At 32.3% G+C, this 25,551-nt stretch overlaps 1 protein-coding gene across 1 annotated transcript in view; it reads right to left on the bottom strand.

The window, feature by feature from the left end:
* LOC129234176 (AMP deaminase 2-like) overlaps positions 1 to 24,865 on the bottom strand; it is a 65,056-nt gene extending 40,191 nt beyond the window's left edge. Inside the window, exons 1-5 of the mRNA XM_054868087.1 lie at positions 24,730 to 24,865; positions 18,709 to 18,916; positions 12,368 to 12,512; positions 9,453 to 9,630; positions 2,778 to 2,997 (exon numbers count right to left, since the gene is read on the bottom strand). Of these exons, the coding sequence (XP_054724062.1) occupies positions 2,778 to 2,997; positions 9,453 to 9,630; positions 12,368 to 12,512; positions 18,709 to 18,916; positions 24,730 to 24,799 (821 nt within the window). The 5' untranslated portion in view covers positions 24,800 to 24,865. The remainder of the gene's footprint in view (positions 1 to 2,777; positions 2,998 to 9,452; positions 9,631 to 12,367; positions 12,513 to 18,708; positions 18,917 to 24,729) is intronic.
* Between the last annotated feature and the right edge of the window lie 686 nt (positions 24,866 to 25,551).

Raw genomic sequence — 25,551 nt, 5'->3', positions numbered from 1 at the left:
CGAAATTTTTGAACAAACTCCCCAGGGCTGAATTTAGCTCCATGCCGCCCCTAGGCAAATTTGAAATCTGCCACCCCCACCCCCTAAAAGAAGCAAAATATCCTTGACTCAAAAAAAAAAAAAAACGTAAAAAGTGTTCCCCAGATTCAAACTGTCAAACTTATGAATAAATGATGGCATTTCACATTCTGAGACGCCCCGATGAAATGATCACAGTGATCTCCCAAAAGATTCATAAATACCGTGATTGAAAAACATTTGACTTTCATAAGATGTGTGAAAGTAATCATTATTAAATTACAAGAAAAAATTGTCTCTGCGGAAAATGAAAGAATGCTAATATTTTACTTTCAAGAATAACAATTTAATTCAAGAAACGTGTATTATAATAGCAAATTTGTCACCCCTGAAAAGCTTGCCGCCCTAGTCAGCTGCCTACTCTGTCTATTGGGAAATTTGATCCTAATAACTCCCCAGAAATTTTATTAAAATGAAGTTTTAAAAACTCAATTTTCGGGGTATTGAGAAATTAGGTGAGGGGGGGGGGATTTAGGAATCTCCCTCGAAAATGTTTCAAAATTTAAAGTTCCGAATAATTTTTGAAAATTAGGAAACTAAAAACATATTTTGTCTATTTTTGATGATGTACGGAGAAAGGTCAGGTTTCGGGCGCTGGCCCCAAAATACTTTTTGAAAATAAAGCTTAGAAAAAAAATATTCTGTCATTATACATTGAGAAGTTAGAAGAGGAGGGGTGCTCTTCTAGCTCTTCAGCTGTCCAGCCTAAAAATACACCTTTTGGTAATGTTTGCTTACATTTAAGAAGGTGTGGAGGTGCTTAGAATCCTTCCTTCCTGGAAATTTTTTGCCTTTGAGGCTCTAAAAATTCGATTTTTAACTATATTTATACATATTTTAGAAAGGAATGGAATATTCGTGAGCTTTTTCAAAAAACCTCCTTTTAAAGCTATCATCACGATATAAACTAGGGAGGGAGGGGGTCCTATCAAAACTCGTTTGTAATTGAAGTCCCAAAAAAATTCATTTAAGTTGCTTTTAAGCAAGTTATGTGATAAGGGCTGGATAAGCTAATTTCCGTCCACATTTTTTCCAAATAAAAGACTTAAAATGCATTTTTTTGCTTCATTTCAAGGCATTTGTGAAAGGGCATGGGAAAGTTTCTAAATTAAAGCCATAAAAACGAAAATTTAGGCTCTCTTTGGTCTTGTGAACAATAGATATACTCTGAGAACCGCAGTATTTAGAGATCGTCCAAGTGTCTGGAGTTGGAATCAAGAAATGATGTAAAAATGGAGAAAAATTTCGGAAATAAAAGTTTTGTTTTGAGGATAGGGATATAAGTTATCTCCCAATTAAGACCTATACTTCCTTTTCAGTAAAATACATGTGTTAAATTTTGTTATCTTCTCACAATATTTTTTTCTTTTTTTTCCTTAAAAAAATTCCTACAATCACAAGGCTTTGGGAGGGGCCATGGCCCCCATGGCCCCCCTCTAGATCCGCCCCTGTATATATGTATATATGACTTCAAGAAATACTAATGGAGTAACACTGTTTTAGATCGAGTATACCTAAGTTTCTCATGCACTGAAAGGAGACAAATATTCTATCATCTCTATTCACATTCATAGGAAGATATATGGGAATTAGGAACATCATAGACTGTGCATAACTTAGACTTTTCCAAGCAATGAAAGATACTTTCAAAATGGAAAATTCAATTAATTTACAAAAGAAAAGTTATGTTGCAAAAATGTTAGTACAAGAGATAATTTTCAACTGTTCTAAAGACCTTAAATTAAGTTTTTTCCTCAACTGCTATACAAATACACAGTGCTCAAACAATGTTTTCACAAAATAAGGAAGATGGTTACATTCAGCAGAAATTGCAGTATTTGTTATGGGAAGGGTATTCTAGGGCTCAGCAATGCAACTTAAGGGTTCAAGTGGAACAATTCTGCAATCACTGATGTGAATTTAAGAAATGCTGCACTACAGTATCACTTTGAACAACTTTTATGACTGTGTTCATCAGGGGTGCCCATCCCTCTAAGAGCAAGGGTGCACCCCCCTAAATATCTCAAAGAAAATCCAAAAGCAAGAACCACATGAAAATGAGAAAAATACCTATCAAAACACCTCCCCCCTAAAAACGTCAATGGTGCAGTCCTGCACCATGACCCCCCCCCCATCCAGGTGGGCACCCCTGGGCTCATAATGTCAATAATATGAGTTTATGTAGCTAGTGATTTTGTCATTTTACTACCTTTCATCACTGACAAATCAATTTAGACACTTCAATAAGTAGTTTTTGGCTACTAAGCAATGCTAGATTCCATGTTATTTATCTTGATTCACATTACTTCTCTTAGTCTGACAAAACACTTTTTACAAGTCTTAAAGAGGGGAAGGGAATACATTTACAATACCCTCCTTAAATAATAATATGTATTCAATATATTCAAAAAATGGATATCTAATTATACTATACACAAGGTGTTCAAATTATGGCAGGAATATATTACTGCAGAATGTATTTCCTCTAGCATATACATTTATGATTTTGGAAGCAGGACTGTTATAGAAATGTTATCACACATGCTCAAATTTTAATATCAGAAAAAGAAAAATATTCTATATCAAAACCAAGGAAAATTTTTACAGAAAAATAGTCTTGCTTGCACTTTAATTTTAGCAGTCGAATTGAAATATAAGTCTTAATAAAATATTACATGAAATATTAAAATCTATCTTACAGTGGCCCATCAGCAATCATAGCTCCCACAAGTTGCAAATCAGCAACAAATTCAGCCAGATGTGGATAATTAAACTCAAATTTATTTGACGCTTCCAAATTTGCTGGTCCATGATATACTTCATAAACACCTTCATTCATTATAAAGTGACAGTCCCATTCTTCAATTGGTTCTGCTTTCCAAGGTTCTTTGACTGTTGGAGGTTCAAAAATAGGGGGTTCTGAAATTTGAAATATTAAGAAAATTTTCAATCCATCTTAATTTGCAAGACATTATTACATTACAGTCCCAATCAAATAGCAAACTGACATTTTAAAAAAGTGACACATGTCAAAACTAAAGATGTAACATTTCCAGAAATTTAGAAGTCATAAAAAAAAAAAACATTTTCCTTACTTCTCTGGGAAAATTGATTTTTTACCAATTAAAATGTAGTTTAATAGTTATATTTTCTCAGAAAACTTAACACTTTGAGGTCTATGCCAGAGCATCACTCGGGTTGCCATTTTTGGTGAAGTTAACTAAGCCCAAGACTCTCTCGGGGTCACATTTTTACTCTCTTAGCTATAAAAGTATGAGTTTCATACGTTTCTAGCCTTTTTAGATACTAGCTACAAAGCTTTTACTTTCAAAAAATATAACATGCTTTTTTCGACAATCTCTTACTAAAAATTGATTTTTATTTCATTCAAATAGTTCCTTTATTACGGAAGAAAACATCTTGAAGTATGTAATACAATAAAAGTTACTAAAATACACATCTTCCAAGTATTTTTTAAAAAATCATGCAAAGCGCCCAAAAAACCCCAGTCTGGAGGGAGATATGCAGTCAAAATAGCTCAGACCTGAAAGTGATAAAAAATGCTAAATATTAAAAAATATACTATGCAGTCTATACCATTTCTCCATCTTAGAAATGTGCATAAAGTTTTTACTACTAAAAAAGCTTTTCTGTTTTCCAACTGTGAGTAATTTCTAAGCTCAAAAAACAAAAATCGTTTTGAATTAGTGCAAATTTTCAATAGGCAGCTAAGTTTGATTAGGGTGCGATTTTTATACATTGCTTAATCAATTTTTCAACATTTTTTTTTTTTTTGGCATGTAAATTATAAGAGTTTAAACAAAAAATTGTTTTTCTTTCTATACAAAAAGTTTGGTGTTTGTACACACACACAAGTATTTATTAGGGTGTCCTTAAAAATGAACTTTTGAGTACTTTATGGGGCATCCTCCTTTTTTGGCTTATGCCCTAAAATAAGACTTCCATAAAACTTTCAGGACTATTAAATGGTTTTTAGGTGTCGCTACCAAATTTCAAAGATTTGAAAATTCAACATTTTCCCCATAGTTGGATTAAATTTTTCATCAAACTGTTAAAGGCATAATGAAAGTCAAGAGTTACTGAATACCAGGAAGGTCACATTTCCCTTTTTATAAAGTCGACTCCATTCTGCTTCAATATTTTTATGGGAATTTTCATGATCATAAGCTAAGAATTTTCTAACTTTAGGGATGACTTCAGTCGCTTCCTATCTGCTTCTTTTTTCTCTCATAAAAAATTACTTAAAACTTGTATTTTGACAGCTCCAGATATTTTCATAATGTAAGATTGATTGATTTTCCTAAATATTCAATTTTTCCTTGAAGTTAACTCAAGTATTACAAAAATATTTCAATGTTAAAAGTTTAAGTGCATTTTGTACTTATTAGAAAAAACGAAAAAAAAAAACTTGGGCTTTTTAAAGGTATAGGTTCTCCTGCCCTGCAAAGCCTGGATATACAGATCCAGGTCTGAGTACTTAGCAGCCCCTTCAGCAAGATTTTTGATACGTCTAAAGCTGCTTTGGAGACCTAAAAAGTCAATAAAAGGATTTCAATTCTTGCAGGTACTACTAATACCATGATTAAAATCATGTAGCAAACATAGCCTTGATATGCAGTTTTATTCTTTTTTCCAGCATTATTTTCACATGCGGATGATAAGTTTCTGTTAGAAATTTAGTCTGCTTTGTTTTAATTATTTACATAATCTGCCACTTTCTTTCCTTCATTGGCTCTCTGTTGCGATTTAGTTTTCATTGGCACACATATTTTTGTAATGACAGAACGTAGCTCAGCAATCAAATTGAAAATCTTAAGCTACTGAACTGATTTTATTGTCTCTTTATATACACTATATACATATTTGGATTTTAAAAACACAGAAATAGGAGCAGGCACATAACCTGGCAAGTACAAATATGTTCAAGCCAAAAATATCCAATCATAACTATCTTTTACTGAAATTGATAAGAAGAATTATTTTTCATTATATAAGAGCAATTTAAAAAAGGCGTGAAATGTGTCAAACTGTGAATTATTAAAATTTGTCAAAGAAATTCCAAAAACAATACATTGCATGCAGTGCTGCAGATTCATTGGCAAAAATTGCGAATATCTAACAAAATTTAAATCATTCAAAAAGTGCTTTTAATTTCTCCGTAAGTTAAAGTGCAAATTAAGTAATTTCATTAGGTTGAATTTTCTCCATGCAAAATGAACTAAATGGTGTTAGTAATATTAGTGATAATGCCATAGTGTTAGAATTTAACAAAATGTACCTTTAGAAAATTTGACCTTCTGACGCATTATCTTGACACCTTAAGGAAGCAAAAAGTTTTAATACAGAGGCATGTGTAAAAAAAACTTCAAGAAAAATAAATCAAAAGCAGACTTATTTAAAATGAAGCAAAAAAATTTTGTTGATGTGTTATTAGCAAAAATAAATAAATCAATCAAAAAGCATTATTTTTAACGTTTAGTTGCCCCACACAACCCTACTTTAAAATTTTAATTTCTAATATACGTAGAAATGGATTCCAGTTTATTTTATCCTTTTTTCTTCAAGGGATATCGTTAGAATATGTGAAGCATTCTAATGCTTATTTTAACTTTTACAGGAAAGTGGGCTAAAAAAAAAGAGTTAAAACTATAGAATAGGAGAAGGTTTTGTTTATAAAAAAAGGGGGGGGAGGGATTATGCTTTCAAAAAATGCAAAAAGAAAATTTTAAGGCAATTTTTTTTGTCACGAAAAAAATATGTAAACACACAAACTAAATGCTGCATACTTTTTTCTTTTCCTTTCATGAGCTGTTTTTGGCTCTCAACAATCTTTCTTATTCCATAAGAAAATTTTGTATTTCAATTATTTATCACAAAAGCAAAACACAAAATAATGGTGTAATTTCTATTGTTATAAAAAAATAAATGAAAATTTAAGATGAAAATAAAACTGTTGAGCACTTGGGCGTTCCATGGAAAATGGTAATTTTGTCCCGCACATGTGACGGCTCATATCTTAATATATAAAAATCAATGTCCTGAGATAACATATATATATATCAACGCACAGCTAATACTGCTGAAGCCTCAGACTTGAAGTTTGGCAGGCATGTCCACATGATTATGAAAGTATCCACTAAGAAAGGTTTTTTCGGAATGTCGATTAGTTCAGGAGAAATTAATTAAAATGCCTTAATTTCTGTGAAATTAAAACCTGTCATTGAAATTTAAATCCCTTATTTTCGGAGGCTTTCCTCCATTCAAATCATTATTCAGTACTTCATCTCAACTTTTGGTCGAGAGCGAATTTTAAATTTGATATTGTTTTTGTTTCTCACGTGATTCTTCGAGGCTTTTCTCAAGTCAAATAATAATGTTTCTGTCTTTTGCTTTCATTTTTTCAAAACTAGAAGCGAAGTTTTTAAGAACATCATTACAGGCAGACTATCCTTTTGAATTTAGAAGAGTGCAGTTTTCTGTAAAAGTTTGCTTTGCAATAACCGTTAATAAGTCAGAAGTGCAGACATTAAAAGTAGCAGGGATCGATTTTGGAGAAGACTTTTTTTCACACGGCCAATGTTACGTAGCTTACTTCAACGTCAGTTCATCAAGCAGCTTAATAGTTTTAGCACCAGGAAAAAAAAAACTAAAAATGTTGTATACAAAGAAGTTCTTGCTTAAACATAGGTATAACAATAAAATGTGGATGGCCTGTGTTTGCAAAGATAATCAATACTTTAAAATAAAATCGTTAATAACAGTTGAAGATCGGTTAAGGACAAGGGCATATATATATGGAGTCCAGGGGCCCCGGGATCCTCTCAAAATTAGAAAAAAATATAGGTAATAAATAATTATTATAGGGGATTTTCGAAACTAGGTGCACCAAGCACTGTTAACCCCTGCTAATTCCATTACCCGAGCAATGCCGGGTACAGGAATGCTAGTATTTGATAAAAATAATAATTTAAAAGGGTAATGATAAAAATTTTATTGCTTAACAAATTATAAACGAATGTGTGATTCCTTACACAAAAGATTTCATCTTTTTTTTAAAAAATAATTACTTTTTGATGAAATATATGAACCATCACGTGTGGGACAAAGTGACTACTTTTTCATGGACTGGCCCAATACATAATTTTTTTCCAATGGTTTAAACTATTGTTTCTCAACAAATGAGATATGTTTCCTTTACATTGGAACCTTTGCCCTAAAAATCTACAAATTTATTTTAACATTGATATATTAATAGAGCAGAAATATTAGCTAATAAAACATAAGCAAGTCACAAAAGGTTGACTTTGGATGTTCCACAGTTAACTACGCAAATAAGTTAAATTTTAAATAAAAAAATTGTTTCATAACAATATGACTATGTCAGGAGTATCTCTGTGTCAAATGCAAAAATTAAAAAACTTGTTTACCCCTGTTTAATTAAAATATTAAGAGATAGCAAAATGTTAATGAAATTTAAGCGTCTTTTATGTCTTGCACCTGACGGTGGAAAAGTGCATTTAAACAATCTATATGCATAAATGGCTACTTCTGTATGTAAGGCTGTCCCTGGTAAACTTCAAAACTACTGGACCGATTTTAACCATTTTTTCACCACAGATAGCTACATTATCAGGAAGCAATATAAGCTTTAACTTATTCCTAAAAAATGTAGTTTAAAAAAGTAATGATGGAAAACAGTAAATTTCATGTAATTTTCCCATTCAATGATTAAATATAAAACCCATTGTTACAAAAATTCGTTGCCTTACACAGCAATATTAATAGTAATCATAATGAAAATTTTGAATCAAGGCTTCTCAGGAGCAAACATGAATTTAAAGTCATTTAAATATTCGGAAACCCTACGTTTTGAACACTTAGGGAAACATAGTAGACAGCTTCTTTTTTTTTGTGTGTGTGTGTGTGTATGTGTGTGTTTGTGTGTACTATTTTTTGAATAAATAAAGCGCACAGTTTTTTTAGTGATCTTTGTTTTTGTTAGTTCATATTTTGGAAATTCTTCAAATTTTTATATGCTTAAATGTCGTGCTTTCGTTTCTAACTGAATACTATTTCGTTCTTTATACTTATTGCTATTTTACTTTTATGTGTAAGGAAGGAGCTCGATTTTCAATCACGTCAAAGTGGGGCGTTTTGAGTTCTTTCAGTTAAAACAGAAACGGAAAAAAGTAGCGATTGTTTCTCGCAATTATTACTGACCCAGGCGACACCGGGTATTTTTGCTAGTACTGCTATAAAACTTCATACAATAAAAAATTAACTATGGAAAAGTTTTCCAGGAAATGACTCTTTCAAACAAGCGGGTACAAATTATAAGTTTTGTAAAATGAAATGCTGACTTCCTGTCAATGGCAGCAAATATTGTGATATTTATGTACACATCAAAAACACGACTATTTACAACTTATATACATATTCAATACACATTACTAGTACGCATAAAAATTAGAAAAAAATAAATAATTTTAATAAAAAATAGAAAATGTTATTTGTCACAACATAAAACAAATTATATGTACAGTCGAACATCGGTTCAACAAACCTCCTACTTAACTAATTTCTCGATTTAGCGAATTTTTCTCCCCCCCCCCCGATTAAAACGAAGGCAAAAACCCCTATTTACCAAATAATAAACCCCAAATTAACGAATTATTTCAACAGCCCAATTTGTTTTTGTTAATTTGAGCTAGGAAATATTGGATTGTTTTTCAAATGATACATCCATCTTGTCCAAAGCAGAAAGAGACTTTTCTTAGAATCAGCCATTTTTAACAGGCAATGGGTCAACCAATGAATCGCCAATCCGATGCAGAAGGCAACAATGAAACCCGCAGTAAAACTTACTTTTTTGAAATGCTTTACATGGTCTGGAAACTAAAAACATATCTCATGCAGCAGGCTGTAAGTGAACAGTATTTTCTTCTCTCCATAAAGTCGAGAGGTGTTGAGAGTTTCAATCAAGTATCAAGGAAATTGTCAAACATCTACTACTCAGTACTTTAAAATTTCAAATTAACTAGTGTGTAATAATTCAGGGAATGCTGAATAAAAACTGTACACTTACTAATCATTGTGCAGTTGCTTATTAGAGCTTTTGGATAAGGTAAAAGGTAAACGCATTTTTTTTTTCTCATCCCAATATAATGAATAGTCCCGATTTAAAATAAAAGTTTCGGTCCCAATGAATTCATTAAACCAGGGTCCGACTGTATTTGACAACACTGCTTTTGGCTAAAAATGAGTGGTGGGGGGGGGGGGGGGAGGAATGCTAGAATTCTATTTTTTCATCATTGTTAATACAAAACTGCAAAAATAAAGCTATTTAAACATACCTTCCGATTCTTCTATTTCAGCATCAATACCATGAGAGAACCAATGTTCATCTTCCGGTTTCAAAAATCTAGAAGTTATTTCAGGAAATGTCTGGCATGAAATGTTTATATACTTCTGTCTCAGTTTGAGGGCTTGAAGCAAAATTGTAGAAGCCTGCTGAAGATCTTCTAAAGGAACCTGATAAGATTTTGTTTAAATCTGAATCAACAAGTTTTTCATATACAATTCATGACACAAATCAAAATTTAAGTAAGTATCTCTAGAATGTAAAATTTAACAAGTTTTCACAGCAGTAGTTCTCATGGCATCAGGTGCTATGTCAAAGCTGAAATAAATTACAATAAAAAGAATTGCCTGAGTGTAGAACATTACAGTAACTGAATAACAACAAAAGAGAAGCAATGAAACATTTAAGAGAGCAACAGTAAATAGTTATCTTGAAATTCTTTTATAATTTAATGTTCAACTGCAAAATCAGCTTTTTTTTAAAAAACTTTTTGCTTCAATATAAAATGGATGCATAGTTTATTTGCCACACAATTTTTAAAAAATTATGTATTCAAATACATCTCTCTTTGCTGCATGGATATCTGGATACATTCACTTGATGAAGGAATATATTAGATGATGTTTTAAATAAGAATATGTTTAAAATTCTTGCACAACATTTGCTGTTTCATGAAACAGAGCCATATTAATGGTGATCCTAATTATTTTTATTCAATAGCTAGGGCAAACCTAACCTGGCAGCTTTGTAGTGCTGTGATTAGGATTTGAACAGCCTTCACAATGCTTCCGGATTAGATTCGCCCCAACTATAGCCTATCTTGCAACTAATGTTGCAGACAAACTTAATAAAATGTGTCTTCTCACTGTCATTTCTTTTTTCTTTTTTCAAAAACACTCTCTCTCCCTTTTGCCTTTTTTTCACTATTTACAAAATTTCTTTTGAAATAATATTATGATGGAGTGTGAACTCATTTCCAAAGTCAAAGTTGTAGTTTTTAAGCAGCTGTATTTATTTATTTATTTTTTAATGTTAGAAAAACATACAAAACAAGATTCGAATAATTTCAGTAAATATTTTTATGGATCATTATTTTTCCAACAACACTAAATCATTTTGACATTACTTTCAACTAATTTTCATAAATCTGTCACAGTTCAGCATTGCTGAATAACCAGCTCAAATGGTATTTGAGATTGAATAGGGATAAAAATTTTGATAAGAGTAGCATTGATGGGGGGGGGGGGGAATAAGGAGATTGAAACAATTTGTGTAATCTTTACTAATAATAAAGCTGAAAGTCTCTTTGTCTGTCGGGATCTCTGTGATGCACGTAGCGCCTAGACAGTTCAGCCGATTTTTATGAAATTTGGCACAAAATTAGTTTGTAGCATGGGGGTGTGCACCTTGAAGCGGTTTTTCCAAAATTCTATTTTGTTCGTGGACGAGTAAATTGTCGAATTATCATAACGTGGAACCGCAACATGGGCAAGCAAATTGGCAAGAAATTCACCATCCATTATTTGTAAATATACAGACAAACCAAATGACCTTTTAATTTTCTACTACGGGCAAAGCCCTGCGGGTACCACTAGTAATCAATAAAACAAATAAACAAATAAGGGCAGAGGAAGGTGGGACACCTTGGGACACTTATTATATAATGATTTTTATAGATTTAATTTTCAAATCAAGTTTCAACAAACTAAGCTGAACATGTAATTTAAACATTTTTGCTTCATTTAAATACTATTTGATTTTATTACTCCATCAAATTAAATTTTCATAATAAAAATTCGGAAGTCATTACAACCTCTCAACCTGCCCCACTAGGTGGGGTACCTTGGGACACTAGCAAAAAAAAACTTAAATGAATAAAAAATACTAATCCTAATTGATTAAAAAATGTTTATTTACAAACTTACAGCCTAACAAATTTTATAGGTTCCATATTTATTTTAAATTTACTTATAAACTCTCTTTAAAGTTCTTTTACTCAATCCAAACATTTTAGCAGCCTCTCTATTTGAAATATTATTATTAAGAACATTTTCTGAGGATGTTTCAAGAGCAGAAGCCTTTTTCTCAATTTTAGTTTAAATCCTTCATCAAATTTATTACGTACAATGAAATAGGCTTTTGCTGTACTGTATACTGGTAAGACAGTGTCTCAACCTGCCCCACTTAGGTTGTTATTATATACAAACTTTTTAAAAGATATGCTTAGCAGTAAAGGATATTTTTTTAATCTTTAAATTATTATGAAAGGACACGTTTTAATTCCCACATGCAATGACTAAATTACTTCATTTCCCACTTGAAAATTTCAACTATGAAACCACCCAGTAATGTAACTCTGAATTTTTGAAAATAGAGAAAATTAGATTAGTGCTTATCTATAATGTGAGAAGTTCCAAAATACACTGAAAATTAGATCCTGCTGTCATCTATGATGTCCTAAAAAACTAATCTCTGTTTTCAAAATTAAAACTAAAATTTATGGTGTCCCAAGGTGCACTGCCCTCCCCTACTTATTACTTTTGCAATATGGAAATTAAAGATAAATTTAAAGGGGTGGGGGAATATTTCTGTACCTTCATGTTTCTTGAAAAATACAAAAGAATAGAAAAGGATTAGGATTTTAGTTAAAAGTGAGGCAACTGCCTAATTTCAATTCCAATGATAAACAAATTTAATATTTAGCATCAAACAAATGTATAATAAAGTCACTTAAAAATTAACAGGCACTTAATAAATCAGACACTTAAAAATAAATTTGAGGAATAAATAAAAACAAAGCTTTTAAAGTTTAATTCACTACTTTATTTTTTAAAGTTTGTTTTCAAACATTCCTTATAATTTAAAGACATTTCTGCTATTGATAAAAAATGAAAATCATAAACTTACTCCAGAGCAATGTTCACCACTAACCGAAACTCGTTGAAAATTAGGAAGAAACTGTGTGTCATAGAGAGGAGCATGGTGGTCAACAACATCATTTGGTGATAAATTAATATCATAGCTTCGTTTCTCCAATAATTCCTTATATGCTCTGAATCCAAATAGAAAAATTCACAACAACAATTAGTGAAAAATACCACTAAAATAATTATTTATATCAAAATGCACATAATGTTAAGGAACTATGCTTTTACAAGCCCTGATTATTCTCAGGTCAATAGTATGGTGGAGAGGGAGGAGGCATAGCTTAGAAATTTTGAACCCTGAACAATTTTAAAACACTAGAGAAAAGTTAACTTATAGACAGCAAATCAGATTATTACGAAAATTGAAGGGGGCAGAACAATTTTTGCATAGTTGAAGGGGGGTAAATGAATAAAAAGTTTAGAAACCACTGGCTTTAGAGAAGAGATGTGATGAGAACTGTTTGGTCTGAATTATAATGATAACTGAAAAATGTAACTGTACTAGTTGTTGCATCCACGTTGTAAACATGAGCCCAAAACTTGTAACGATGCATGGGTGCCCATTAGGGTGGAACGAAAATGACCTTAATTTTTTTTTTTTTTCAATTTTTTTGATTTGGGAAAAGTTGTCATTTAAGTTTAAAAAGAAGCAGAAGAAATTTCATTGCTTTACTACAACATCTTTAGGTGCCGCAACAAGCTTAAAGTTTGATAATAACCGAAATTTCCATTTAACAATGAAATTCCTTTTTATGCTTTCCTACTGTATATAACGGCACAAAATACGACTGTAAATACATTTTTTAAGCATTACATTAGCAAAAAAATACTAATTACAAAATACAGTTTTAAAAAAAATCATAATCTTTACTAATAATAAAGCTGAAAGTTTGTATGGAGATCTAGATCTTTGTCTGGATCTCTGTGACGCGCATAGCGGCTAGATCGTTCGGCCGATTTTCATGAAATTTGGCACAAAGTTAGTTTGTAGCATGGAGGGTGTGCACCTTGAAGCGATTTTTCGAAAATTCGATTTTGTTCTTTTTCTATTCCAATTTTAATCGCATTTACCCGAGCAAAATTATAAGATGGGCGAGTAAATTACCAAGTTGTCATAACGTGGAACCGTAACACGGGCAAGCCAATTGGCGAGAAATTCTTACATTATTTTTAAATATACAAGCAAACCAAATGACTTTTTAATTTTTCTACAACGTGCAAAGCCGTGCGGGTATCACTAGTATACTTTAAAAGATATTAACTATTCCATTTTTACCATTTAAAGTATTCTTAATGATTTTAAATGAATGGTTAAACCTGTGTGATGTTTGTGTCTAGTTCTTTGACACATTAAAGTGTTTTTTTTTTTTTTTGTACCTAATAACTCTTGAGTCGATTTTTCGTCTCCTGCGACTGAACCATATTTTTTAAGAGCCGCTTAGGGGTTACAAGTTTCACTTTGAGAGATTCACTAGACAAATGTTTTACCAAGGGGGGTTCGATTATTTCATTTTCACCCCATGAGATCAAATCGATGTAATCTTTGGCAGCAAAAATTATTTGTTGAACTTTAAACTTCTTAACCCAGCGTCTACTTTCTGTTCTTGCATTCAACACACGTCGTAATCCAAGTTCTCTTACATTTCTACGCTCTTAGCATAACATAGCCAAATGGAGATTTTCTGTTGCATCAAAATATCCATTTCTTTATATAAACCGGTCTATTATGTTCTTAAAATCATGAGATAGATATCGTGAATGTAAGATACTTTCAAATAAATGTTTAGAAACGTAAGTACGAGAAGGTTTTAACTTGATGTTAAACCACACAGGAGCATACGCATTGCCCACTTGATCCGTACAAGAAATGAATCCTTTCTTGAAAATGTATGAATGAATTATTATTACTATTAATATACTTCAGTATTATTATTTGTTTCAAACAATTTTAGCGAAATGCTACGCCCATATAAAGGAAACTATACTTTACTACACTTTGACAATGTACTGAGTCAGAGTCTTGAGATTTTCAGTTGGATTTTTAGTTGCCACGTACAATCGAAATATACGGTTTGCAAATGTAAGTCAACTGGAGTGGGGATGTTTTCCCAGGTTCCTTGAAGATAAATCTAGTGATCAAGTCCCATTTGATATAGTGACACACATATCCAATACATATTTGTGATCGGTACTTATGTCCTGTATGCTCTCAAAAAGAAGGTTATTTTCAATAGGTAAGGAAGAAACCACAGGAAGATTAGAACAGGTTTCCAGCTGTTGACCTATTTTGTCTTTAAATTCGTTTGATTCTTTTGTTTTACCATCTAAGAATCCTTTAGGCTTCTATTCCTGTTGTCTCAAAGAAGCTCTTGATCAAATGTAATCTATTCTGGAAACTAAAAAGTCATATATATTTCACTTACAGAAAGATCTTTTCCAGCTGCACTTTTTAGGCCGTGTCTAATAAAACAGTAGCATTTCATTACATCTTCTCCTAAGTAGGTAGTAAAACTTCATTGAAATCGCTAAAGATTCCAAAAATAGGACATTCTGACGTTTGTCTCGTCTGCACTTGTTTAGACTGAGCCATTGCAACTCACAACAATGAAGTATCTTACCAACTAACGAAATTTTACGTTACTCACTAACGTAACTCGACAAAGAAATTGACACCTAATCTGAGCTTGGCACCACTCACACAAATTACTGCTGACCAGCCCCGCCCCATTTAAACATCCGCTGCTGCAATGACACAAGCTCCCAGATGCCAGTGCATTCGGCAAAAAGTGCGTTTTTGCGAAACTTACTTTGCTCTTGCGGCACCTCAAGACATAATCCGAACAACAAAAAACAGTTATTGTGTGACCTGTTGAGCATAAAAATTGCTTTTCGACAGCATTCGAAGCATAAAGATAAATTTGAAATTTTTTTTAAAAAATTTAAAATGTAGCAAAAATTGCAATTTTTCAAAACTGTATGCTCTTTGCGGCACCTCAAGACGTGCTTCAATATTTTTCATATTTTTTTTACATCTTGTTTGCATGAAAAGGCAACTTTTCCGCACTACAGCAAATTGAAAATCAAAAACTTTTTTTTTCGTTCCACCCTAGTGCCCATATAGGAAGGCAAGTGGGGCTCAACCCCCTTAGAAATTAGAACTTTCTTGCTTATAGTACTGTCTCCTTTGCAAAAATGTAAAAACATTTCCTCTCCAGCCAAAAATGAATAATTTATTAAAAATGTCAAACTTTAATAACTACAATCTGCACTAAAATCGGTTTCCATGGGGAAAATATCTGAGCCCCACCCCTTAAAATTCTGCATACGGGCGCCCATGTAACGATGTGCTTAAAAACTGTTGATCTACATTTGTAACTATTTTTATTATTAAACCTTCACATTATGTAACCAAGACCAATAAATTTCTTAAATGTTCCTGGAAGATTGAATGTAGTAACAACAGCACATGACAATACAAGCATTTATAAATATTTGAACACAGAAATATAAAGCAATGAGTTTTCATCATTGATTTAGATTTAATCTATGTTTCTATAAGTTCAAAGTGAACCAAAGGTCTCAATTTAATATTGCAAAAAAGAAAACATTAATAACTTACTTATCATTACCATTCAGTACTTGGCTGCATGAAAAAAATTTCTTATGTCAACTTAAATCTACATTGTGACATCAGAAAAAAAAGAACATTTTTTCTCCAAAACAATAAAAGTAAAAACATGATAAAATGTTTTGTTATGCTACTGTACATAAAAAACAAAACTTTTTGAATAGGACTTTAAATATTTTTTAAAGAACAAAAAAAATAAATATAATTTCAGGAGTTATTTAGACATGTCTAAAATTACTTTGAGAAAAATACAGAATAGTATGTGACAAAATTGAATTTCTTGCACAAACAGAAGGTCTGGAAACTGTCGGGTAACATTAAAGAACATGTTAAGAGAGGGCAAAATTCTTTAAAAGCTAGATTTGTTTTATTTAAACAATTATTTCCAAAACAATGGGTTTCAAAATATAAACACCACTTACCTTGCAGAAAAGATTAACTGTTTCTTGTTACAGATCTAATGCCTGAGATAGAATATACAAATAGTATATGCTAACTAAAGATTGAATTAGTCTAATTAAGAAACATTAAAAATGTTACATCCTCAATCAAATACGTAAAATAACCAAATAATTTCTCAAGTATCGAGTGACAAGGACACAAAAACTTTCCCTGATTTTTATGATCAGCTTTTGCTATGGATGTGCTCCAAGAAACGCATTTCTGAAATACTATCAAAATCTGAGAATATATCACAATTCCCTTCAGCTTAGCACAAAAAAAAAACTAGTTCATAAAACCTTCAGCAAAACATTGGAAATTTTTCCAAATGAGAAATCTAGCTTGTTTTTAGTTTAAATAATCAGAAATAATTCATGTATCTAAACCCTCTTATATATAATAGCGAATTCACTGATCGAGTAATGCTCCTGACATCACCAACAATGAAACTCCCGCCATGGCATGATAATTTTATAATATTTTTTGTTTGGTAATGTTTGACATGCAGGGAAATGCTTTATTTTGACAAGGCTGAACTGGATCTGGTAACTTAACTGTTTCACTGGTAAGACACATTTTAGGAGGAAAAAGAAACGAAAAAGTGGTCAACAATGAACGCTATCTACTGGAGTTTAAAGGTTAATCCGCTGGAGTTAGGGTTAAAATTTCAACTATCAAAATATCACCAAACAAGCAATTGCTTGGTTCAAATGTGGAAGCAATTTTCACCGTCCTACCTTGACGGGCGATTTTCTAGTTTTGAATAATGATGAGCATGAAAATAATTTTTAATTACTTTCTACAAAAACTACAAAATGCATTTACCAGTTGACAAAATGACTAAAAAAAGCCAAATTGTACATTGAATAGGGAAAAAGTTGAAAACTGATATTTTGAACAAAAAAATTTTTTTTTAATGGATATGCTTTAATTTGTACTCAGAAATGAGAGTAGTCTCTTAATGGAGATAGAACTTTTGTAAAGGGCTCATATTTGCAATTTTTATTAGGAATTTGTGTTACTGGGCCGTGGAAACTGGTTGAGAATCGGAACCAAAATAAATCTTGTGGTATAAATTTCCGTTCCTTGCGAAATTCACTTATTAGATATACCTCCCCAACTCATTGCCAATAAGGAACTTAAGGATTAAGATTTTTCATATTTCTTAGGAACTTTCCATTGTAATTGAAAATGCAATCTAATGAATCAGAAACTTTTTTAATGCAAATTGCCAAAGAAACTAGGATATAGTTTCAAGTTAAAAATGCTCCTTCTTTGCTGAACTGGCATTAGTGAATTGAGGCACTTCAGGGGCTTTTCAACAACCTATTTGAAATGGAACTTTTCATTGCAGTTTAAAAAAAAAAAAAACATAATATAGAAATGCATTGAATGTTGCGAATTATTTGAGCATAAAACTATCCAGTTTCAATCCAGAAATCAACTCCCTCAACAACGCCAAAAATCCCACGGAGCTTTAACTTTGATGACTTGTTTTTTGAGTTTCCTTACAGCTATGTCAGCAAAGCGACTGCAATAAATTTATTTTCTTCCTTAAAAATAATTTTGAAAATTGTTCTTGTACAACATATTTTTATCTGTGGTGCAACATAAGGGGAGAAGAGGATTAACATCTCCAGAATTCTTGTTTTTACCACACTTTCAGTCCTCATACGGTATATAATTTACACTTAAGGACAGTTATGAACAGGTTCCCCTTTCTCCCCCCCCCCAAAAAAAAGTAAATTTTCACTGTGCAACTGATGTATAGAAGTTAGTGGGCCTCAATCGTGTTTTCTACAAAACTGGTGGGCCGCACAATCAAAAAGGTTGGGAATCGCTGATGTAGAAACTTGAGATTTTACAACTAGTCAAGCTTTTAGTGTAACATTTATGGCAAGATACACCTTAAGTTTTTAATCATGTTGCACAACTACAAGAAGAAACCGACAGCCCAGTTATGCTTATGACTTCCACCATTTTGCAGTTTGGTGTTACGGACTCATCAGTCTAGAATAGTCAATAACCAAGCTGGAAGCAGTTGTCCTCTCACTGAAGCAGAGATTATCTTCAAACAGGCAGCTAACATTAATAAAAGAACCACTTATTTACTATTCCGAAACTACAGGTTTTGGATGTCATAATAGGGCTTTTGGTATATTCTTGTAGTTGATGAGCATCTTTGAGTGCTAGAAAATATTTTTAACATAAAAGTTGCAGGAGCAGACATTGAAATAGAAAATTATTATTACCTTGATGAAAGTTGCCTCTGAATTGCCCTTCGAGATTCAGCTTTTTCAATGGGAAAATGCGGAACTTCATAAGGAGCAGATATTTCCTTTCCTTTGACGGCATCTTTAGAATGATGAATTATGGTCTCTGCTGCTTTCTGATATTGTTCATCTGTTTCAGATGGTAAAATAACTGAAACTGGCTCAAATGGACTTGGAGATTCACTTCCTATTTTAAAACGTAAAGAAGTATTTTATCATTCTACCTGCATTTCATATATTTGTTTAGATACACAGGTAGGTTCAAAATACCTGCCCAATAATATGCAGAGAAGGCAGAAACATATAAATATGTAACATTAACTTAGGTAACAAATACATAACACTTAGTATCAACATTTCAATGATAAAAACTCATACATTACATAAGAAAAGATTTTGCTTTTCTTGGGTATACATAAAGATTAAGGATTTTTCTGAAAGGGTCACTTTTGAAATTTTGATCTGAACTAGATATTCAAAGTATTTGCACATCTAGAATTTGATGTTTCTGCAGTTTATATTGCTACAATGCATAAAACAAACAAATTAAATTGCATTTTTATATCAATTATTACATAAATAAACATGTACAAGCATCCCTCATATGTGACATGGATCTTGTACTACACGGTCTCGATATTACACGTAACAAAATTTGCAGTTATCATAACACGGATTTGATATCACAAGGTACAAAAGATGAAATTATGATATTAAACGGCTTTGGTGTATCGTGATTTTAAAAAATCGAAATTTGTCAAATGATAAATAAAGATGATGTAGCAATATAATAATTCTATTTATTTTATTTCTTCATTGTTTTTGTTCAGACAAACGTTATTTGATGTATTCTCTAATTTCCTTTTCGATAGTATGCGTTTTGTTCTTTGTAAATGAAGTTGGTAAATATTTTTTTTCCTTCTCTTGTTTTTCTTTATTTTTTATTTTTATATATATTTATTTTCATGAAAGTTAATAACGTGTTTTGTAGGTTTTATTGAAACAAAATATCAGGTATCATCAAATTTTACACCGAAAGACTTGATTTTGATATAACTCGGTACACGTTGCATTTACATTATTTCAAAGTTTCGTATTACACAGTTTCGATGTAACACAAAACACGGTTTTCATACATCTCAGTAAATGTTGCCCTGATTTATGCTATGAAAATACATAAAAATAATTGAAATAATAATTTAAACAAGTAAATATAAAAGTCTAGCGTAACACGGTTTCAATAAAACACATTATCAATCACATTTGTAATCTGAAATGAAATGTGTCAGATTTTAAAAACTATTTTTAAAAAATACTAAAAAAAGTTTGAAATGCAGAAAAGGCAAGATTTATGCCGCCCCTTCATATATTTGCGCCCGGGGCAATCGCCTCCCTCTTCGGACGGCCCAGCCTGGAGATTACCATAGTGAAACTGGAAGAATGGAAGGTTTTTTCCACGATGGATATTAAGCCTGGATTGCTCTGTTGAAAAGAAGTAACCTTTTCAGGTGTCAATCCAGGTTTCTATTTTTAGGTCTGCATTTTGTGACAAAAAGAACTTTTTTCTTTTTGTGAAAAAATGCCATTTTTTATGTAAGAAAACCTTGTCATTTCATTATACAGCATGTTGAGTTGTCACAAAACTTAGCTGAAATCTGGGGAATGACTAGAAAGCTGGGGGTTTCTTTTTTGATGTTTTGCTTTTAGGCGAATTGATTGAGTTTAAAAGTGATGAAAGAGAGAATGGGTTTTACAAATGAAATTTTATGAAAGATCAAATTTTTAAGGTATAAAATTTTGTGAAGTGGTTGCTTTTACAACAAAGAAATTTGTGAAGGAGCCGCAAAGTGGACTAAATTTGCGTCCAAGTCGACCCTTGCAATTCATAACAAGATTACATGGGATTCATTGAGATGACTAGCTCAGACCCAGGGGCACCCCGAACTAAAAGTCAGGGCCGATCCTAGGGTATCGGCCGCCCGTGTGCAAAGACCTAATGTGCCGCCCCTGAAGAGCAATTTGCATGTTTTGACTAATACTTAACGCCCATAAAAATCTTTCTACAAATTTCTGTATCAAGTTCTAATTTTTAAAAAAAAAAAAAAACAGAAGAAGGATGAATTTATGTAAAAAGTTAGAAACTCCTTAGGTGCAATTTATATCTTTGAGGAAAGTAATAGATTCCGAAATTTACTAGACGTAAAAACGCATTTTATAGTCGGGCAATTCCATGGAAAGTAGGACATGATAGGTGATTTTTTTTCTTTGTACTACATGGATGTGTTATACATCGTTTTTTAGTAAAAAGTCCAAAGAAAAATAAACTGGAAACATTTTAAATATTCGGATGCTATATTTTTTATAAAATGGTGAACAAAATATCATTTCTTTGTATCGAAAATGAAGACATTTCAAAGCAAATTTCAAAATTAAAATTTATAACACAATTTTATTTGTTTTGTTAGGATTTTATTTTTTACAGTATAATTAGGTATTTCTCTATTGGTTACCATTAAAAAAATATTTATTTAAAATGTATATTTAAAAAATATATATATTTTTTAATTTTCTGTTTGAAATGTAACAAGAGTAACCAAAATATATAAAAGTTTATACTGAGCAATAAATATTTCTCCAAAATCAAAACTACTGATATAGATATGCTGCTTACTTGCATGCAACTAATAGCCCATAAAAAAAATTTGATTTTGTACAAAATATTAATATTTATTTAAAACTTAAATTTGTAACAAGAGTAACCGTTATTTTTTTTGTAACAAGAGTAACCACAAGCATTTAAATTAATTGATTACATTTGTTACTTTTTTCTAACTTTTATTAACTACAATGACAGCAAGATGCTAGAAAGTCTCAATAAAACATCTTAACTCTTATTCTGTATGTTAACAACTATACTCAGTATTAGTTAAGATCAGAATCTCTCTAGCAAACTATAACACATGTTCTTGCAGATCATAGTAATTCTCCTCATATGTTCTATATGCATTCTACATTAAGTTTCTATAAGTCATTAAGTCCACAAGACAGCAAGCTAAACAAGATATTTGGTATGTCACTCATACAAAATTGATTTTTCCGAAAACTACAAAGTGTATGTTTCAGACTTCTGTCTTTGGTGACATCAGAGGAAGAGGGGTCGCCCCCAAAAAATATACGAAATTGGCGTATGAAAAATAGCTGTAATTCATCTTTGGTTGTGTTTAGTTGCAAGGACAAAACAGTCGGGAACATTCAAGGTCCATGGAGAAATTTTTCAATATTGACGTCAAAAATTGCAATTTTAGGAAATTTTTCGAGACTTGAGGGGAAAATAATGTTGGAGGTCTTTCCTGAAATTCTTTCAAAATTGATGTCAGATTTACAGATATTTTTTGTGACCTTAGTTTAGGAAGGATCGGCGCTCTTCCCGAAAATTTTCTGAAACAGAAGTTTAAAACACGCAACTTCGGGTTATCTTTGTTGAATGCTGGAGGGAGGGAGATTCAGTCATCTCCTATCGAAAGTTTTCGAAATTGAAGTTTAAAACTCAAATTTAGGCTATCTTTGGTGACGTTAGGGGGTCTGGCATCTTTCCTCCGGTAATTTATCGGCACTATTGTTTCAAAAAACATTTTTTGGCTAGATTTGGACACAATAGGGGAAACGGGAAAGTATTCCGAACTGAAATATTTTTCGGAATTAAAATCAATTTTTGGCTATTTTTGTGAAGGAAGGATTTCGAGGCTCTAAAAAGCGTAATTTTGTGCTATCTTTAGTGATGTTAAGGAAACCGGAAAGCTTCAGCGGATCTTTCTGAATATTTTTCGATATTAATATCTGAAAAATACAACTAAAGGCTTTTCTCCACCTCACCTCAGTGATCGATGGGGGATGCCAGATGCTCTAGCGCCGTGAAAATTTACATGAGCCATCCGTAATTTTTTAGAAATGGAAGTCCCAAAATCTTATTTTAGGCATTGTTTGATAACGATAGGACAAAGAGCGGGCGAGGTTCAGTGTGCCCTCAAGAATTGTTTTTTGAAACTGAAGTCAATTTCAGGCTAGTTTCGGCAGGAAGGGTTTGGTGGCTCCATGAAACCTTCTAGAAACGAAATTTTGAGCTACAGTGATTAATTACGTTGGAAAAAAGGGGATCAGGGGTATTTCCCCCAAAGTTCTTCGAAACTGATGATTGAAAAACGCAATTTTAGTTTGTTTTTGAATACATTAAGTGAGAGGGCGTGGGATTGGAGGCCTCTCTAGAGACGCTAATTCAGACTATCTTTGATAGTAATGTTAGGAAATGGATTTCAGGGCCCTCTACCGCAACATATCAAAAAAGAAATTCGAAAAATGCCATTGAGCAATTTTTGATGACGTTAGAGAGGGCTGTCTCCAGAAAAGGCATTTTGGAGCCATCATTTTTAGGCTATGTTTGATTACATTAAGGAAGAAAGGGTGAATAAGAAACTTAATTGGATCCTTAAAATCAGTGGGTTCAATCAGCGAAATTCTCCGAAGTCAGTTCATTCGTGATTTTAATTAGAAAAAATTGCTGTAAAGGGGGAAAATTAAAAATTTTAGTTCGTTGATTATATATGTTTGACTCTCAGGGGAGTTGCAATTTTAAATTGTCTCTCCAGTCTCCACAACTGCTGAACACAGAATTTGTTGTTTGAAATACTTGCAAGAGTATCCTATCAGCATAGTTCTTTTTACAAAAAAAAAAATGTCTTCATTGTTTAGGGTTAATAAAAACTTGGGAGGCTGGGTGAAGCATTAGCGGCCATTAGAAGGCACCCTTTCATGCTTCGGGGGGTGGGGGGGAGTTTCGTCATTGCCCCTCCCCTGTATCCATGCCTGATTACCAGCTCTGTCACAAATGTTGCAACCAAATGAAGCATGTGTGTAAAAAGTTGATATTAATGGATAATGGAGCAACACAATGTGCTCTAACTTTCCATTTTTTCTAATACGCTATGCTCTTGGAAAATTGGCACTTACTTTGATAATTGAACATTTAAAATTCAGCATATTTATTCGACTTATTATGTTATCTTGTGAGAAATTCTTGAGGAATTTTGCTTGATTAAAAGAACTATATGATATGACCTGCAGCCGCCCCTTGCTTTGGCCGCCCTTGTGCGGTGCACACTCTGCACACCTGCTAGGATCGGCCCTGCTAAAAGTACTGGAAGAACAGTAATTCTCAATTTGCCAAATGGAACAGCAAATTTTGTTGAATGATAAAATACAAGTGGGCACTATAAGTAGGTATGTCTAATGAAAAGGGACAGCCTGGCATTAAAATATTCCAATACTGCAATTATATTTCTAAATTTGCGGTGGAATTAGTGGGGAAGTCACAATGATCCCAGCGCGCTCCAGCTCATACCTTTTTATATTGACAAAAACACTCCTTATTCTCATATCCAGGGGGTACAGGTTTGCCATTTAAGTAGCTTACTTCTTTTGTATAATGCTGATATTATTTCATTCAATACTTAGAACTACATCATTTGTAAATGTTCACAAACTAATAAAGAGAAAAACCTGAACTGAAAAAAGATATTTACTCTCATGTACAATGTATATAATCATAATATAATTGGTGTCTTGTTTTTTAATGTCAGGTATGAATCATTTTGAGTGTCAGATTGTATCCATTATTTTTGAGGTCATTAAAAAGGATCGCTAATGCATGTCTAGAGATTGATTTAGTCGAGTCAAAAAACACAAATGCATTTCAAAAGTTTCTATCAAATTGAAAAATATTTTTGAACATTTTTGAAGCATGACTTAAATGCTGATACGAGGAAAACCCCTTTCACACTATTTTTCTGTCAAAAACCTTTTCTCCAGTGTATATAAAGATCAAAATAGTATATGTAAATATAATTTATGTAGCTGTGGAATTTACAGTTTTCTTAAATTCAATCATTGAAGTAAGGACAGCTTTTGTATTCAAAAAAAAAAAAAAAAAAGCAAGAAGAATCTCACTTGTACTTCCACTGTCGAAGATATCAGATTCACCATCAGAATGAGATTCTATGTTTTTCGCAGAATCCATTGCGATTACGAAGGATGGGCTTCAGGTAGGAGAAGAGAAAAAAAAGTGTACCCGCACCTAAAGATTACAGTTAGTTCGTTGCTTCAACAGTATGGTAACATTCTAACATTAACATCCACAAGCATAACAATACCCTTCCAGAGAAAAACATGTACCCAGATAATAAAAGTTAAAAAAAGAATCCTTTTTGGAAAGGAGCGGACTGGCTGACAGCCAAACCAAGATTGCATCATTATTTTGATGCGCAGCATGATGCGTAGAGGATTAAGCATTTGGAGCGCGTCTGTTTGCAAAATAATAAAACCAAAAACTCTTGAAATATTTCAATGTTCTCAAATCATTTTGTCAGAGCATTGTTTGAGTTCTTCAAAATTTTAATTCAAATTTAAATCGTGCAAAAAAATTACAATGTTATTATCTTCTCCACTCGTTCATCTCTCTTTTTTCTCGAACACAAATCAATATTGCTGAAGTGAAGAAATTATCGACATCGCAATGTTTATAAAATTCTGCGACTGTTCGTCGTTCAAAGTTGATACATTTCATCCGTAATAAATAATGTCTTGTTTATAATTTTAAACTTTGAAGAAAATTGCTCCAAACGCAGATTTAGTGACTTGATAAAATGTCTCGAGCACTTGGTGCCGCTACTGTCCGTATGGTTGAAAAAACCCGTCGTTTACCAACAAGAGCCGCCTTGGTTTTGACACCCGCAGCAGTCAATCGTGTTAAAAATCTTCTACAGGATCAAC

This window comes from Uloborus diversus, chromosome 1 (assembly GCF_026930045.1).
Source record: "Uloborus diversus isolate 005 chromosome 1, Udiv.v.3.1, whole genome shotgun sequence".
NCBI classification, from domain to species: Eukaryota; Metazoa; Arthropoda; class Arachnida; order Araneae; family Uloboridae; genus Uloborus; species Uloborus diversus.
This window is presented reverse-complemented; position numbering and strand designations above follow the sequence as displayed.